Source organism: Pseudorasbora parva, chromosome 23, assembly GCF_024679245.1.
Source record: "Pseudorasbora parva isolate DD20220531a chromosome 23, ASM2467924v1, whole genome shotgun sequence".
Lineage (NCBI taxonomy): Eukaryota > Metazoa > Chordata > Actinopteri > Cypriniformes > Gobionidae > Pseudorasbora > Pseudorasbora parva.
Window position 1 is genome coordinate 22,895,340 of NC_090194.1, and position 15,325 is coordinate 22,910,664.

At 45.9% G+C, this 15,325-nt stretch overlaps 1 protein-coding gene across 1 annotated transcript; it reads right to left on the reverse strand.

Annotated features, from left to right (window-relative positions):
- Window positions 1-9,641: 9,641 nt before the first annotated feature.
- LOC137062375 (uncharacterized) lies at window positions 9,642-14,973 on the reverse strand. Its single transcript, XM_067433263.1, has 4 exons — window positions 14,729-14,973; window positions 14,233-14,633; window positions 13,197-13,966; window positions 9,642-9,877 (listed from the first exon to the last, which is right to left on the reverse strand). Exons 1-4 carry the CDS (start codon window positions 14,971-14,973, stop codon window positions 9,875-9,877), a joined length of 1,419 nt encoding a protein of 472 aa, XP_067289364.1. The 3' UTR covers window positions 9,642-9,874.
- Window positions 14,974-15,325: the final 352 nt, after the last annotated feature.

Genomic DNA, 15,325 nt, shown 5'->3' on the forward strand with positions numbered 1-15,325 from the left:
GTTGACCCTTGCGATTTTTGTCATGAAAACCCAGAACGAACAGAGCATTTATTCTTCCTTTGCTCAGTTAGTAGAAAGTTCTGGGAAGATGTACACAACTGGTTAAATAATAAAATTAGCGAACTTGAGCAATTTACAATAGAAGATATTCTTATTTATAATTCTAAACTAACGAGGGATCTTTCACTTCTAATCAACCTTATCATCATTATGGGTAAATACCACATTCACAAAAGTAAATGGAAAAAACAATTGCCAAATGTGAACTGTTTTAAAAATGAATTTCGTATGTTATTATCCTCCATGAACCTTGTCAAAAATTCCAAACAAACTATAGAAGATATTTGTTATGCTGCTGAAATGTTTTTGATCCTGTAACTCATTATTTATTTTGAGAACAATGCCTTTTTTCTTTTTCTTTCCCGTCCTCACTGTCAACTTGCACTTTGTTGTTGCCTTGTCTGTTTTATTTTAATTTTTTTTGTTTTGTTGTGTTTCTTATGCTGTTGTCTCCACGAGAGTTTGTAATAAACATGAAAAAAAAAAAAAAAAAAAAAAAAAAAAAAAAGAAAGTAACAATACTCCACTACTGTCCGTCTCTGATTTCAACATTTACTAAGACATTATTAAAATCAAAAGTTGTATTTGTAGCATTAGTTAATGCACTGTGAACTAACATAAACAAACAATGAGAGTGATAAATATTTATGATTAATATAAATATTTTAATAAATCAGTTTTGGCATTACTCTTTGTTAGTTCATATTAATTAATACATTAGCTAATGTTAACAGATGAAACCTTATTGTAAAGTTTCCATGATATTCTTTCTTTTATGCACGTATTTTGTAAAAATGGCTTACCTGCTGAGTGCAGAGAGTTAGCCCAGTCTTATTCCTCAGCTGCACTAGATAATCTGCCAGGCTATCCACTCGATCCATCCCTGGCACATTTTTGTCATCCACAGCCTGAGACAATGACATAAATAAAAATATTCTAGTATGATTTTAAATAAAACTAAATGATAAAATGGTAACTTATATAACAAATTTATTTTTAAATAATGAAATTTCACATACCAAATCCCCCTCAGACACTTGAGTATGGGAATCAGGAGCATTGACATCAGGCTGACCCAAGGAAACATCAGAGGTTGAAGTGGCAGTCATGACAGAAGAAACAGAAGCTGGCAGGGTGGAGGATGCAACGGCTGGCTGGATGGAAGATGCAATGGCTGACAGGGTGGAGGATGCAACGGCTGGCAGGTTGGAGGATGCAACGGCTGGCTGGATGGAGGATGCAACGGCTGGCTGGATGGAGGATGCAACGGCTGGCAGGGTGGAGGATGGAACGGCTGACAGGGTGGAGGATGCAACGGCTGGCTGGATGGAGGATGCAACGGCTGACAGGGTGGAGTATGCAACGGCTGGCAGGGTGGAGGATGCAACGGCTGACAGGGTGGAGGGTGCAACGGCTGACAGGGTGGAGGATGCAACGGCTGGCAGGGTGGAGGATGCAACGGCTGGCTGGATAGAGGATGCAACGGCTGGCTGGATGGAGGATGCAACGGCTGGCAGGGTGGAGGATGGAACGGCTGACAGGGTGGAGGATGCAACGGCTGGCTGGATGGAGGATGCAACGGCTGGCTGAATGGAGGATGCAACGGCTGGCAGGGTGGAGGATGCAACGGCTGACAGGGTGGAGGATGCAACGGCTGACAGGGTGGAGGATGCAACGGCTGGCAGGGTAGTCTCTACTCCACGTGTCCTTCGGCGGCAGTAGAGGGACAACTCTTTTTTTGTTATCCGCCTGTTCAACATGTGCCCACTGATGAAAAGCACCCCTTCCTCCTCCAGTTGTTCTCTCTTTGCCCGACGTAAAAGAGCAATGTCATGTGGGTCCCACTCAAATATGCACTCAGATAGCCTTGCCATGAAGATTGGGTAGAGGGGATGGGCATCCGTGGTGCACCCTGTTGCCAGCCGTCGCATAAAGTGCCATATGTCCAGCCTGATCTTAAGGTTTGGCCATTCTTCAAATCGTGTTTGAAGCATGCTCTGTCCTTTATCAATACAGCAGCCAGTGTCCACATATATGAGCTCTGGTGGATCCACACCTGCCTGCTGGTATCTGCTGGTAAGCCCCAAGATCATGGAGTCCAGACCAGGTCCTTCCTGGGCAGTCAGAACACTGATAAGGATCTGGCCTGTCTCATTGCCAACAGAGGATAGCCATTGTGCGGTCCCCTTGGCTGTTCCTGCCAGCTTCTTTGTGATCTGAAATCAAAAACAATATGTACTCACTAAAAATGAGTAACACTGTGTGGCACATACAATCATGAAGCAAAACAAAAGTTAACCCTAAAGTTAAACAAGAAAATTAAATTCTACCTTTTTAGTTGAATCCATTTTTAAAATTGACCCAAAAGTTGATGTCACTCTGGCCTTAATGTGATCCAGTCGACTGACAATGTCCTTCCCATAAACAGTCAGAAGCCATTTGCTGGTAGGGACCTCAAAAGGCTCTGGAGGCTCCTGGAAAGCAACTGGCAAGAAGCTGGAGTGGTCAGCAAAGGCAGCACATTCCCCCATGTAGTGTGCCAATCTATCCAGCCACTCCTCCCCATGGTTTTCCTTCAGTTGCTTAGCCAGTCGGGCAGGGCTATTGCCAAGTGTCCTATCCCTCAGCAGACGAATGACACGGATGTCACATGCATATCTTTAAATAAAAATAGAATTATCCATTTATATACAATTACATCAGTATGTATGTTTTACATGGAACCTATTTTTCTATCATTACCTGTTCATTATAAAAACAATTAGTATCGAGTAAAACATGATTTTGTGTTCAAATTCTTACTTGTATGTCAAGATCAGGCGGAACAGTCTCCTGTGTGGCAAGTCAAGTTGGTCCAGGACAGATTGGCTGGTTGACAAGTAATTGGTTTGACAGACAGAACACCTGAGCGTCTCTGTCACCATGAGGTAATACCGGTCAATGTCGAGGACCTTGCGAGCTCTTTTGTGTATGCCGTAACCAGTTAACTGTTTCCCACAGACAGGACATAGCAGCCTAACCTTCCATTGGTGGTAGGGCATCCACACTAGCAGCCTGTGTGTGAAGAAACGGTCTGGAGATGGAGCCTGGTGGTAGATAAGAGAGGGGACTGGAGGCTCATACCAGAGCTTCAAGTCTGGCCGAAGTCTGCCAGCATGAAAAGGTGTAGATGCTATCCATCTCTGATCTTGTGAGGGGATTGTCTTCCTCATTTCAGCTGGCAGTGCAGAAATGGAAGAATCAGCAGGATCTTAAGATGGAGCAGGAACTGCCACAAAAGTATGACTGCCAGAAACAATAGGATCACCCTAAAAACATTTAAGTTTGTTTCTGTCAATATGCCAAAAAACATTCAATATGCAGCTTCCACACATTCATATGCCATCTATAACAAAGAAGAAGTGATTTACAGATGCAGAAGGGCTGGTTATCATGGATGGAGATGGAGAAGTACTGGCTCTGACAGAGGATGGAGACAGACTGGTTCTCATAGGTGATGAAGAAGGCCTAGCTCTCACAGAAGTGGAAGGAAAAGTTCCGGTTGTCACAGTGGTTGTAGAAGCAGGGCTGTCACTGTGAGATGATGGAACTGATGAGGCAGATGAGTTCTGAAAGAACACATAATGCATATCAACATACACACACACAATCAGACAAATCAGACAAAAAAAAAAACATTGTAAATACCTGAATCCTCCTTGGAATGTTGAGGTTAGGTTTGGCTTCTGCACTAAGAGACCCTCCAAACTGATGTTTTGTAAAGTAAAATTGGGAGTTACAAAGAACAATAACTTGTATTTAACTTTATTGTTAGTGTGCCATTTTAAGCACATTTAAATCTAACAATCAACCCACATAAGGTGTTTTAGGTTTACCAATGATATGTTAAGTGGAGATTGTCTCAGAGACTGTACAGAGGTCGAGGTAGGTGCAGGGCCAGATGTCGGAGCAGGCTAATAAGATCAAACGAATAAGATCAAAACAGATCATGACTGAAAAAATAATACAACTTTTTATATGTTTGAAAGCCTTTGCAAATACCTTTGGAGGATGAAAACCACAAAGACAACTTTGTGGTCCACCAAAAAGAGATGCTTGCCCACGGACCTGTCTTGGGCATTTATCTATCTGTTACAGTAAAAACATTGTGTCAGCTGGTATTGTATGTAAACTGCACTTGTTTTATGTATGTTGTCCTATTAACAGTTGCCAATACATACCTTCTGAAATATCTCATACCATTTCATACCATTGGCGTGGAGCAGGTCTGTTGCCAGCTTCAGAGGGCCATACCCCTGTGTTGGCAAACCGCCGCAGGCGAGACATCCACTCCTCATCCCCAAAGGCCTTATGTGATTTTGGCTTTGACATGTCTGCAATGTAAACACCTCTAACGTTAGACAATAAATGCTGACCAGATCATGCTTCTAGATCATATATTCTTAAATAAATTCTTTAGATAAATAAAATCTAAATTCTTAAAGTATCATATATTACTTTAGTGCTATCTTTTTTGTTTGTTTGTTTTTAATAAAGTAAATTTGTACACTGTAGGCTACTGGCCATATTACATTTTGTAATATTTAATAATTCCTAATAATTCCACAGTTAATCTTTTTCCTTTGATTTTCCAGCTTTAACTTTTATGAAGAACATACATACTAAGAAGGTAACCTTAGTTTGTTTTAGAAAGAGACAATAAAATCCACACTAACTACATAATGATTAACGTTAAACGGTATAACGTTAGGTATAATGTAACACTGCTCTGAACACTATAAGTCTATTTCATTGTTTTATACAAGTTTAATCTCTAAAAATGCTGCTACAAATAGCAAATTGTCAATTCACATTGTACTAACCGCTATAATTTATCTTCTTATAATTTTTTTAATCACTTACTACAGATAAATATGTGCTAAAAAATTCAAATCACAAGTTTATGCTTACCGTTGATGTTCCGAGCGCGCCACAATGCTGGAACCTTATTGGTGGAAAGATTGTGGATTAGAATTCGCGATTGGTCGATACATTATTGTGCAATCGTCATTGGCCAAAAAGGATCTGTCAATCTGATTCATTATACAAAAAAAAAAAAAAAAAAAAATGATGCTTTTGAATTAAAACCAAGCATTTGTCCAATGTCAAATGTTAACCTATATCTATTTATGTATTATTTTATAATCTTTCATTAGATAGTTTTATTAAAAAGTGTTTTCTCATTGTATGCATACATGTTTATATTTATTTATTACTCATATGGATATGGAGTTCCTTGAAATGTGCTATACATTTGAGATAATAATAATAGCAATAATAATGTTTTTTATCAAGCTCGTACGAAACATGTATTTTTATTATTAACAAAATTTACACTAAAAATGGTGATAAATTAAAACAGCAGTAAATACACAAATATAGACACGTTATAAAAAGATGTAAATATTACTCACTATATATATATATATATATGAAAAATTATAAAACCACCACCCACCTCTAATAATAATAATGATAATAGTAATAAATAGATTAATAATAATAAATAATAATATTACACACAAGGATAGAAACATTATGAGTATTTAAAAAATAAATATAAAAAAATGATTCAAATAAAATTCCCTGAGAGGGTCAAATACACCAAACTAGTAATAAATAATAGTAATAAACAAACAAAGTCAATAAAACTATATACATAGTAGTGGAGTGTGTATATATGCAGTACTGTGCAAACGTCTTATGCACGTTAGAATTTTATGAGACAAAGACAAATCAATTTATTTCTTATCTGCCCTCTTCTTCCGCATCTCCTCCATCCACTGGTTAAGTGGCATACCAGCATTTTGGGGGCAGTATATGTAACCATAATACTGGCTGTGGCCACTTTCTTTGTTGCGGGGTTGTTGGCAGTGACTGCATTTATTTTTGTCAACTTTTCGATGGTAAGGCCTCCGGGCAGATGGTGGTGAAGAAAGAGGACCAGCAGGAGCAATCAGTTTGGATACATGGACTTGTGGGGTCAAAAACACATGCACAAGTGGGTCACTGGCAGGGCTGGGGCCAGAGACAATAGGTAAAGGTGCAGGGGAGGGTGAAGATGTCTGCTGAGGGAATAGTTGCCTCTTACCGGGGAACCTTGGGCAGACAGACTGCAGAGAATGGGTGTGTTGGGCTAGAGCTGCAGACTTCCTCTTGTCCACTGCTTGTCCTGCTGTACTTTGAGGCAAGTGGTATTGATGTTGAGGGCCAGGCTGTGGTGGTGCAGTAGTGGGGCGTACCTGTACTGGTGGGAGAGGTACAGGAGCAACAGGAATGGAGGCAGGCAAGTTGACCCCTTGCAGCAGAATATTACATTCCTGCCTCTTCAGTCGCTTGTTGTGCCACTGAATGAGAGTTGTTTGATTAACATCAAACAACTGCAGAGTAGAGTTCTCCATGACAGCACCATTACCCAGGACCAGCTGTCTGATCTTGCGGTAGTCTGTGAGAATTAGAGTCCATCTAGTCAGTGAACAATTACCCTGTTTTTTTGGAGTTTTATAGATGCCACAGAGTCTTACAAAAATGCACTCTACCACGCGACAACAGTCTGGCCACTGGGCAGGGGATCCTGTCGATCCTAGGACGCAACGTGTCATGCTCTCCACACCTGGTGTAAATTCAGGTTTCTTTTTAGAGCACCTGAAGCGTCCTGTTGTCAGACGCGACTTGTACCTTGCAAAGTACCCCACACGCTTCTGGTCATATGGCAGAAGGTTCTGCCACAGAGCTATGATGTTACTGGCCTGCTGGGCGCTAAGTGTTTGTCCAGTTTCATTCCTCAGTCCCACCAAGTACTCTGCCAGGCTGTCCATCCCTGGGATACAGCGCTCATCCACAGCCTAGTAAATATATAAATGTATAGAAAATAAAATAAGAACAATATTACAGGCAGAAAATAGCACATCTTTCGCACTGTTTACATGCCACAAAAGACCTACCAGCTGTTGCTGTGGTGCTGCTGGAGCCATCATGGCAGGTGGCTCAGAGTGACTTGTAGCTGTAGTAGTTGCAAGAGAGGCTGGGACGATGAAAAAGTAAGGAGGAGCAGAGTCTAGGCTGGTGGGGAAATATGTTGGGCCAGAGGGTGCAGTGGTGTGCTCATTTGAAACCTGATAAATATAATAATAAAAAATACTAATGAAATAAACATCAAAATAATACAATTACAAGCAACAACACTGGTACAAAATGCCATAAAACACTTGCCAGTTGTTGTGGTGATGCAGGGGTGACGGTTGATGGCAGTGAAGAGGAGGGACTAGCAACAGCAGAGCTGTTACAGGCATGCGCAATCTGGAAAATATAAAATACATTTTTATAAAAATGGATTTTAATTAGAGCTTATCTTGTGCATTATTATTTTATTAATTTATATATTCTTCAGGTTTGAATTAATTGTCTTTCATCTGTGTCAATTTCCTGATTGCATTGTGTATTGTTGTGTGATTTGAAAAGAGATATACAAATACATTTTCTTATTATTATTATTATAATACAATAATAATGAGTATTATTATACATATTATAATTTTATATAATATTTTTATATAAAGTTTTTCGGAGCAATTGGGAAGTCCAATGACACAATATGATAAAAAAAGTGATGGCTATAATTACCATTTGTTGCTCAAGTGCAGCTGTAGTGAAATCAGTAGTGGCCTGAAGAGAGGTAGGAGTTGTTATGATGGCTGAGCTGGTGGTGGTAGGTGATGGACCAGAGGACGGGTCCAGTAGCCCAACGGTTGGGTCCAAACCAGCATCTTCAAAGCCCTCATCTTCCAGCTCTTCCTCTGTGCCAACATCTTCCAGCATCTGCTCAGTCTCCTCTGAGTCAGTTTGGACATCCTGCAAGGCCCTCCCTGTCTGGCGGTATAGGTAATCTATACCTATTAACTCCCCTGAGACAGAAAAGAAAATAGGATACAGGAAAATTCACTTTTCAGAAAATTCCTAAAAAGATCATTCAATTTTATGTATATAAAAAAATAACTTAATGATGGAAAGCTTAAACTAACCAGTGTAAACAGCAGGTGGGTGAAAAGAGGGGACAAGCTTCCTTCCAAGCACCTTGACACTGTAGTTGTTGAAACAGTGAACAAGGTCGCCTGAGTAGCTGAGCAGAGATGGAGGCCTGACTGCCAGGGATGCAGCTTTACGGTCCTGATTCCATCTGTTAAGGCCTTCCAAGAGGTACAGCTGGAAATTCAGGCTGTTGGCACTGGTTCCTTAAGATAAAACAAATATGAGCAATATTGTTAGGTTATCTGATATTGTTTGGTTCTTTGACAGACATTAACTGTGTCAGTGTTTCAAGGGTAATAATAATAATAATAATAATAATATATTAATAATAACAATACTACAACTAGTATTACTAATACAATGTTTAACTGCAAATATGTAATAATGCTGATGAATAAAAAGTGATTCATACTGACCTGGAATGAACCTGTTCAAATGTAGGTGGAAGGATTCAAGTGATGTTGAGCCTCTCACACATCTGTAGTTTGGCAAGACAATGCCCTCCTTACTAGTGGTGCCAGTTACAGTGTACAAGAGGACACCTGGTTCATCCTGAATGCACTTCACATGCTTTTTCTGGATTTGCCAGATGTGCTGCATCCTCTTATGGTCCAACAGAGGGACACCAAGAAGGTCTCTGCCCTTTACCCCCATGAGCTCATTAAGAAGCAGTTCAATCATTATGATCGTCTGCCGCTCCCCTCTTGTCTGCCTCCTGCAGTGCAATGCCAGTTCCTCCTTAGTTATCTGCTGCTCCACTAATTTTTCAGTGATCCCTGGAACACCTTCCCATTCAAAAATGCAGCTTGACAGTCTGGACATGAAGATGGGGTACAGAGGATGTGCATCCTTTGTACACCCAGATACCAGTCGCCGCATGAAGTGGTATATGTCCAGCTTTACAACCAGGTCTGGCCACCCACCAAACCTTTGTTTTAGCTGTGTCTGTCCTGTGCCCTCCCGACAACATTCACAGTCAACATAGAGAAGCTGAGGAGGACCCACTCCAGCATTGCTGTACCTCAGTAGCCATGGTGTCAAGAGCCGGTCCCTCCTGAGCAGTCAAGACACTGATGAGGATTTGGCCCACTTCATTGCTCACAGATGTAAGCCACAAGGCGGTCCCCTTGGCAAAGCCTGATAGCTTCTTGGTTATCTGGGATCAAACAGACAAGACAGTGAGTGCCAAAGGCCCAATTCCATTTCTACCCCTTAGCCCTTTCCCCTATCCCTTGTTTGTATGCAGGATTCGTCATACCTAGAAAAATCGTCACGAAAAATCTTTGTTTGAAGGGCTATCTGATTTTTCGGGACCACACTACGAACAAAGGGTTATGATGAATCCTGCATACACCAATTACCGTAATACTAGAATGCATGTATTGATGTTGCCTAGGCCTTGTCACTCTGGTTTCAAGTCTTTACTGCTAAAGTAGTATTTTAGATTTTTGTTTGTGAAATAGGATTTTACAGTGTTAAGAGTTAAAAATTGTAACAAGTTCGATAAGGTAAGGAAGGAAGAGGACACGGGGGTCGGCAGGACTGTTGATGCTTTTTATTCTCAACTCAAACACAAACGTGCACACTTCTTCGTGTGTCTGTTTTCTCATATATCGCTCAGTCTCTGTATCACTTCCGGGTCACGCACTTCCGGCTTCCGGTAAACTCAGTGTCTCGCACCAACAGTCCGACTCTCTCTCTCCTCGGTCTCCGGTTCCGCTGGTGTTTTATCCCGTCTCCGCGCTCATTACTAGAACAAGAGACAGGTGTTATTAATCTGCGTCCAACCCACTCACTTACCGCTCGTCCCGTGGCCCTCTCTCCCGCTGCAGACCTCGCTGAACCACGCCCCCCTTGCCACATACCCCCACCGCCCGACTCAGGCCGGGGAGCCGTCCGGCCTGCAGCCCCCCCCCCCCCCCCCCCCCATTTCTGGAGAGGAAATCGGCCACAGCCATCTGAGCACCCGGCCTGTGGACCACCTTGAACTTAAACGGCTGAAGAGCCAGATACCAACGGGTGATCCGCGCGTTGGTATCCTTCATGCGGTGGAGCCATTGGAGAGGAGCGTGGTCCGAACAGAGAGTGAACTCCCGCCCCAGGAGGTAATAGCGGAGGGTGAGAACGGCCCATCTGATGGCCAAACACTCCTTTTCTATGGTGCTGTACTTAGCTTCTCTCTTGGAGAGCTTACGGCTAATGTACAGCACCGGCCGCTCTCCCCCCTCCACCTCCTGGGCCAGGACTGCGCCCAGCCCCCTGTCCGACGCGTCAGTCTGCAACAAGAAAGGGAGAGAAAAGTCAGGGGAGTGTAACAGCGGCCCGCCACATAGGGCAGCCTTTACTTGGGTAAAAGCCTGTTGACACGGCTCTGTCCACTGGACCGTATCTGGTAGCCCCTTTCTAGTAAGATCAGTCAAAGGGCTGGTGAGGTCCGAATAATTTGGTATAAACCGTCTATAATATCCCGCCAGCCCCAAGAACTGTCTTACCTCCTTTTTGGTCTTGGGCCTCGGACAGGTTGCAATTGCGGCAGTCTTATCAATTTGGGGACGCACCTGTCCATGACCCAAGTGGAAGCCCAGATACCTTACTTCCACCCGCCCAATCGCACACTTCTTCGGATTGGCCGTGAGCCCCGCTCTCCTCAGCGACCTCAGGACCGCCCTCACATGCTGCATATGCCGCTGCCAGTCGTGACTATAAATCACTATGTCATCTAGGTACGCAGCAGCATATGCAGCATGGGGACGCAAAATCCTATCCATGAGTCGCTGGAAGGTTGCGGGCGCCCCGAACAAGCCGAAAGGAAGCGTGACAAATTGGTGTAATCCGAACGGCGTGGTGAAAGCTGTTTTTTCTTTGGACAATGGAGACAAGGGGATCTGCCAATAGCCCTTTGTTAAGTCCAGTGTCGAATAAAATCGAGCCGAGCCTAACCGATCAAGCAATTCGTCAACCCGTGGCATTGGATACGCGTCGAACTTCGACACAGCGTTCACCTTGCGGTAGTCCACACAGAACCTGACCGAGCCGTCCGTTTTGGGGACCAAAACTATCGGGCTCGCCCAGTCACTGTTGGACTCCTCGATTACTCCCATGTCGAGCATTGCGCCTAATTCGTCCTGAACTACTTTTTTCTTGTGTTCAGGCAAGCGATACGGCCGGCTGCGAACTACCACGCCCGGCTCGGTCTCGATATGGTGCTGAATCAAGTCGGTACGTCCCGGTAGGGGCGAGAACACGTCAGCGAACTCCGCTTGCAACTTCGATAAATCAGCGAGTTGTAACGGTGAGAGGTGGTCTCCCCCAGGGGCCAGCGCGACTGATTGCGCTTTAATGCTCGCCTCTGGCCCGAGATCATCCTCTCCCCCGATCACCGTTGCCAACAACACCGATTCCACCTCATTCCATTTTTTCAGCAGATTGAGGTGGTATATTTGACGTGCCCCGTTCCTATCGGATCGTATCACTTCATAATCGAGCTCTCCTATCTGTCGTGCGACCTCAAACGGCCCCTGCCACTTCGACATTAATTTTGAGCTCGAGGTTGGGAGTAGAACGAGCACTTTCTCTCCCGGTGTGAATTTGCGCAGTTTAGTACCCCTGTTATATGACCGGCTCTGGCGGTCCTGGGCTTGCAACAAATTCTCCCTAGATAGCCGCCCCAATGTGTGGAGTTTTGTTCGCAAGTCCATGACGTACTGAATTTCGTTTTTGGCCAACGAAGGCCCCTCCTCCCAAGTTTCTCGTAGGACGTCCAGCACCCCCCGTGGCTGACGCCCGTAGAGAAGCTCGAAGGGGGAAAACCCCGTGGAGGCTTGCGGGACCTCGCGCACAGCAAATAAGAGGGGTTCTAACCACCGATCCCAATTTTTGGCGTCTTCTTGTACGAATTTACGGATCATGGATTTAAGAGTGCGATTAAATCGTTCGACCAAACCGTCTGTTTGTGGGTGATAGACGCTGGTTCGAATGGATTTAATGCCCAATAATCCGTACAATTCGCTTAACGTGCGTGACATAAACGCCGTGCCTTGATCAGTGAGGATTTCTTTCGGAATCCCCACCCGGGAGATTAAACGAAACAGTGCGTCCGCAACACTCTTCGCCGAGATGTTGCGGAGAGCCACTGCTTCCGGGTATCGTGTTGCATAGTCCACGATAACTAGCGCAAAACGATGCCCGCGTGTGGATCGTTCTAATGGCCCGATGAGGTCCATCGCAATTCTCTCGAAGGGGACCTGCATTAATGGAAGAGGGCGCAATGGCGCTTTTGGGGCGGCCAGTGGGTTCACCAACTGACATTCAGGACAAGACGCGCACCACCTGCGCACATTGTCATAAATGCCTGGCCAAAAGAATCGGGTCATTAAACGATTCAGCGTGGCCGCCTGTCCCAGGTGGCCCGCCATCGGGTTAGAATGAGCCGCCTGGAAAAGCATTTCCCGGCGGCTCTTTGGTACTAACAATTGTGTTGTATCCATTTTTGTCTGAGCGTCTTGGGTCACTCGATACAACCTATCCTTAATTATGGCAAAATAAGGACACGTGACGGGCAATGCGGGTTGGAGGGACTGACCGTCGATAGTGCGGACCTGTTGAAACGCATGTTTTAGCGTCTCGTCTTGAGACTGCTCCAGAGGGAAGTCATCGCGGTCCGAGAGAATCAGTCTCTCAACCCCGCTCGGTTCCTCTGAAGCTGTTCCCAAGGGCCCCGTATCAGCCTCGCCAACCTGCACTCGCACCGCCCCGTTCCTAGCCTTGTTTCCCCAAGCGGCATCCGCGCACAACGACCCCAATAACGCCGAAAAGGCGGGCCAATTCGTCCCCAGAATTAGCGGATGCCGGAGGTGGGGACTAACCGCCACCTCAACACTATGCTTTTTCCCCCTAAACTGTATCGTGACTGGGACAACCGGATATTCCACCACATCCCCGTGCACACACCGCACCTTAACCACGCGGCTTGTATCCAACGCCCCAGGCTGAATCAGGCTTTGATGGATCGAGGTTTGGTTACATCCTGAATCCACCAAGGCCTGATATGTACCCCCCTTGATACTTACAGGAATTTGGTACTCTCCTGCTTGATCGGGGGTGGTCCGCTGGACGTCCGGGATCCGGATCATTGTTCCGATGTCCATCATCGGACATCGGTCCACAAAATGATCCGGATCACCGCACCGCCAGCAGGCCAGCCCAGGCCTACCCGCCGCCCCGGCGGCGGGGAGTGGGTTGGAGGCTGAGCGCGGATAAGGGGCGGAACCGGATCCATAGTCACTACCCGTCCCCAGCGGCCCCGCCCCCCTGGGCGGGACCCGCGAACTCCCAGACGGTCCAAGGCCCATCCCACCCCGGCCTCTGGGGGGAACGCGAGGAGGGCCTGGAGGGCGGGACCTGGGGAGAGGGACAGGTCGAGAGAGAGAGAGAGAAGGGGGAGAGAGAGAGGGAGAAGTTAGTGGGGGTGCGCCGACCCCCGGGCACGCCACCAGGTGGTCCTCCGCCAAATTGATGGCCGTCTCCAGCGACGTGGGCCGGTGGCACTGGACCCACTCGGCGGTCTTCCTGGGGAGCCGAGTGATAAACTGCTCCAGCACCACCAGATCGACGACATGGTCCACGTCGCTGCCGCCGGCCAGCAGCCATCTGCGGCACTCGTCCCGGAGCTGTTGGGCCAATGCGAAGGGTCGACCGGACTCGCCCCACTCCAGGGAGCGGAAACGCTGGCGGTGTTGTTCTGGGGTCCGGCCGACCCGCTGAAGTATGGCCCGCTTCAGGTCGTCGTAGTCCAGGAGGTTCGCAACCGGTAGATGTTGCGCGGCCGCCTGGGCTTCGCCTGATAGAAGCGAAGCGCCTTTTATTCTCAACTCAAACACAAACGTGCACACTTCTTCGTGTGTCTGTTTTCTCATATATCGCTCAGTCTCTGTATCACTTCCGGGTCACGCACTTCCGGCTTCCGGTAAACTCAGTGTCTCGCACCAACAGTCCGACTCTCTCTCTCCTCGGTCTCCGGTTCCGCTGGTGTTTTATCCCGTCTCCGCGCTCATTACTAGAACAAGAGACAGGTGTTATTAATCTGCGTCCAACCCACTCACTTACCGCTCGTCCCGTGGCCCTCTCTCCCGCTGCAGACCTCGCTGAACCACGCCCCCCTTGCCACAAAAATATTTACCTTTTTTGTGGAATCCATTTTTAATATATTGCCAAAGGTAGATGTTATGCTGGCTTTGATGTGATCCAGCCTGCTTAAAATGTCCCGGCCATAAACAGCCAACATCCATCTGTGGGAAGGGATATCGACTGGCTTAGGAGGATCGTGGAACTTCACAGGGAGCAGGCTTGGCTTGGCAGCAAATTCTGAGCATACGCCAAGGTAGCGACAAACACGCTTAAGCCACTCCTCGCTGTGATTTTCCCTAATCTGCCGGACCAAGCGGCTGGGGCTATTACCCAAGGTCCTCTCCCTCAAAAAACGGATCACTCGCATGTCACAAGCGTATCTGTATTTAAAAAACAAAGTTAAAAAGAGAACAAAAATGGAAAATATTAAAAAGATCTTTTTGTTACAGAGGTTAAATAATTTCAGTATACTCACTTTTGTGTCAGGATCAGTCGGAACTCCATTCTGTGTGCCAAATCCAGCTGGTCCAAGATGGTCTTGCTGGTGGAAATGTAACTTGTTTTACAACCAGCTGAACTGCACCAGAGAGTCTCTGTGATCATCAGATAGTACCTATCCACATCCAAAACCTGGCGGGCTCTCTTGTGGGCTCCATAACCTGTGAGCTGTTTTCCACACACAGGACAGGACAGCCTTACCCTCCAAAGGTGGTATGGCATCCACACAAGAAGCCGGTGTGTGAAAAAATGCTCTGGAGTGGGAGCCTGATGATATATGAGCGCTGGCTCTGGTGGATCATACCATAACTTCAGGTCAGTGCACAGCCGCTGGTTCCTCCACAGAGCAGATGAAATCCAGTTCTGATCCTGAGGTGGTATGGTTCGCATCATCTTTGCAGGGAGCCAGCAGGCTCTGAACCAGGAGCAGTCTCAGGGTGAGCTGAACAACCGACCACAGATGCAGCATCAGAGGTGGCAGTGGCAGATGCAGAGATCACAGGGGCAAGAGGAGACGAAGAGGTACCAGAGGAGGAGCGGCAGCAGCTGACACTTCCTTTATAAAAAATATAGG

Coding starts and splice junctions, on each gene's coding strand:
- LOC137062375 (XM_067433263.1), bottom strand. CDS start 14,973: ATGCCATACCACCTTTGGAGGGTAAGGCTGTCCTGTCCTGTGTGTGGA. Junction 14,634..14,728: donor CGACTGATCCTGACACAAAA/GTGAGTATACTG, acceptor TTTTAAATACAG/ATACGCTTGTGACATGCGAG. Junction 13,967..14,232: donor AGAGGGCCACGGGACGAGCG/GTAAGTGAGTGG, acceptor CGCTTCTATCAG/GCGAAGCCCAGGCGGCCGCG.